At 39.0% G+C, this 2,360-nt stretch overlaps 1 protein-coding gene across 1 annotated transcript; it reads right to left on the bottom strand.

Moving 5' to 3' along the window:
• Positions 1–227: 227 nt before the first annotated feature.
• Positions 228–1,546, bottom strand: LOC120539600 (coiled-coil domain-containing protein 114-like). The gene is made up of 5 exons (XM_039769848.1): positions 1,471–1,546; positions 1,243–1,400; positions 1,026–1,160; positions 860–942; positions 228–770 (listed from the first exon to the last, which is right to left on the bottom strand). The coding sequence occupies exons 1-5, from the start codon at positions 1,494–1,496 to the stop codon at positions 555–557; spliced, it is 618 nt and encodes a 205-aa protein (XP_039625782.1). The 5' UTR covers positions 1,497–1,546; the 3' UTR covers positions 228–554.
• Between the last annotated feature and the right edge of the window lie 814 nt (positions 1,547–2,360).

Genomic DNA, 2,360 nt, shown 5'->3' with positions numbered 1-2,360 from the left:
CACAGTGATTACTATGCTTTGCTCAAGATCCAAAGGGTTAATTATAGATAAAGTATAAGCATTTAATCATCTTTCTGAAGCTGTTAACTGTTTGTATTTCATGACTTGCATTTTAAAATAGATTAAATAAATAATTTGCAAGGCAGCTTTAGCTCTCTCTCTCGTCTATATGTCTAACGTCTAATCTGAACCATCTACATTATAGTTCACATTTATTGTCCACACCTCCTCCTGTCCATGTCTAGCCAATTCATGTTACTGCCTTTAATCAATATTTCAGGTTAACCTGTTAAAGTATATTCCACTCATCCAGTATAATTGAAGTCTCTGTCTCTGCTAAACTCCTCCATTTATTCCTGATAAACTACTAGTCCTGCACCTTTTTGTTTCACCCAAGACTTCTATCACTTGTGCACTCCTCTGTCTACTTTATGTGAGTCATTTCTCCAGTCTGTACCCTATTATTTATTCAACACAAATTAGCTCCTCTCACCAATCTATGTCAATGCTACACTCCTCTGGACCATTTATCTTTCTTAAGATTCAAGATTCTATCATAGCTCATTTCTGTAATTCATTAGTCCATCCTTGCATCCCAAACCTATTTTCAGCTGATCCTGTATCTTTTCCATCTCTTGTGCCCACTGCCCATATTTCTCTGCTTGCTGAGTAGCCCGGGCCAGCTTCATCTTGATGTCTTTCACTGTAAGCTCGTAATCATCCTCATGATCAAGGCCCTGACTGCGGAAAAGTGCCATCTCCTTCTTGATCTGATCACAAAAGACATGGTCACTAAAAGCACACCAAATAATTTAGCCCAGCCAACAAATGTAACTTGGAAAAAGAAGGATAGTATCACCTCCTCTGTTTGTTCCTGGAGCCTCTCAATTTCACTGTTCTGTTCATTCACGTAATTGAAGAGCGCAAAGTTCCTTTCTTCCACTAGAAGACAAGGAGGAAGAGTCAGGAGGATATAATGGGGAAGTATCACTTTTCACCATTGAAAAGCCAAGGCCTGTTTTTACCTTCTCTCAATTTCCTGACCAGGTCTTCTGTGCGCCTCTCTCCAGTGACTGCCTGAATCTTCTGAAGAGCCTCCTCATATGTCTCCATAGTGTCCTCCCAGGATTCAGGTGTCTTCCCATCAGCCAAGTCAATGCCTACAAGGAACAAAGACATGGGCTGGTGAGTCTCGTGGGTGACTGTCAGGAGATGGACTCTAAGCCATGATATGTCACTCACCTTCCCCACGCTGGTTGTCTAACTTTACACGCATGAAGTCCTTCAGGCTACGGTCGTGCTTGATGGTGCGTTTCAAATTTTCAATGTCAGCACTGTGTTGGATTTGGTGTTTCATGTCCTTCTCTCTCAGAACCACCAAGCTATTTTGTGCTTTTGTCCTACCATGAAAAGTAAAGATGAGCTACTAACCTACTTGTCTGCTGTTCAACCTTATGCAGAGATGTTTACCTTTCCACAAAAGCTGAAGCAGACATGTCAATCCCATGACTGATCTCCTTGCAAAAATCTTGCTGGTCCTGCAGAAGCAGACATCATGAAAGTGAGAAAGAGGAACTTAGATCATTCTCTGTTGCCCAAAGGAGACCCCTATATGTCACCTTCTCCATCTTCTTATAGAGCTGCTCAACATGACTACGCTCCTTGCGGAGGTAGTCTAGTTCCTTCCTCAGGTCGCTATTCTTGGTGAGCTGTAGATTTAACCTCACAAGTGCCTAAAGTAGGTATACATACAGAAATGGAGAATATAGGCAGTTATTACAATTGTAGCAGACTAGCAGTTGCACCTACATGTTGTTTTGTAATAGCCCTGTACATTTTGGCAAACTTGCTTTCTTCTTGTATCCCACTGTTTATAAGAAGAAAGCGTGCCTTTCAGTAATAATCATTCTTTTTGAAAGAATTAATTCAGAGAATCACTTGTATTGATTAACTGCAGCTAAGGTAATTTTTATTTGATTCATTTCTTCACCTAATTTATCTAGAGGCTAAATTAATGTCTTTATTTGGATGCATTTCACAGATTAAAAGAAATTTAAGTGACAAATTAATCTTATAGAAGTCATTTTCATACCATTTTAAATTATGAAAAATAAGGACATCAATTTTTACTGTAAATAAATCATTTGTCAGAAGGATCATTATATGACACAATTAAATTGATCTCTTTCATAAATGAATCAAGAGCAACACTTGTTACAGCCCGGGTCTTGGGTTTAAATCCTGGTAGGTCTAGTTATACTCATCTACAGTCTTCCTGGTCGAAAAATGCCTTATAACCTTGTGTTTCTTCATATGATTAATAATGGCAGGAAGAAACATACATCATGGCAATATTGAAA

The sequence above is a fragment of the Polypterus senegalus genome, chromosome 11 (genome assembly GCF_016835505.1).
Source record: "Polypterus senegalus isolate Bchr_013 chromosome 11, ASM1683550v1, whole genome shotgun sequence".
NCBI lineage: Eukaryota > Metazoa > Chordata > Cladistia > Polypteriformes > Polypteridae > Polypterus > Polypterus senegalus.
Note: the sequence above shows the minus strand (reverse complement) of the source record. Positions and strands in the feature narration are given on the sequence as shown.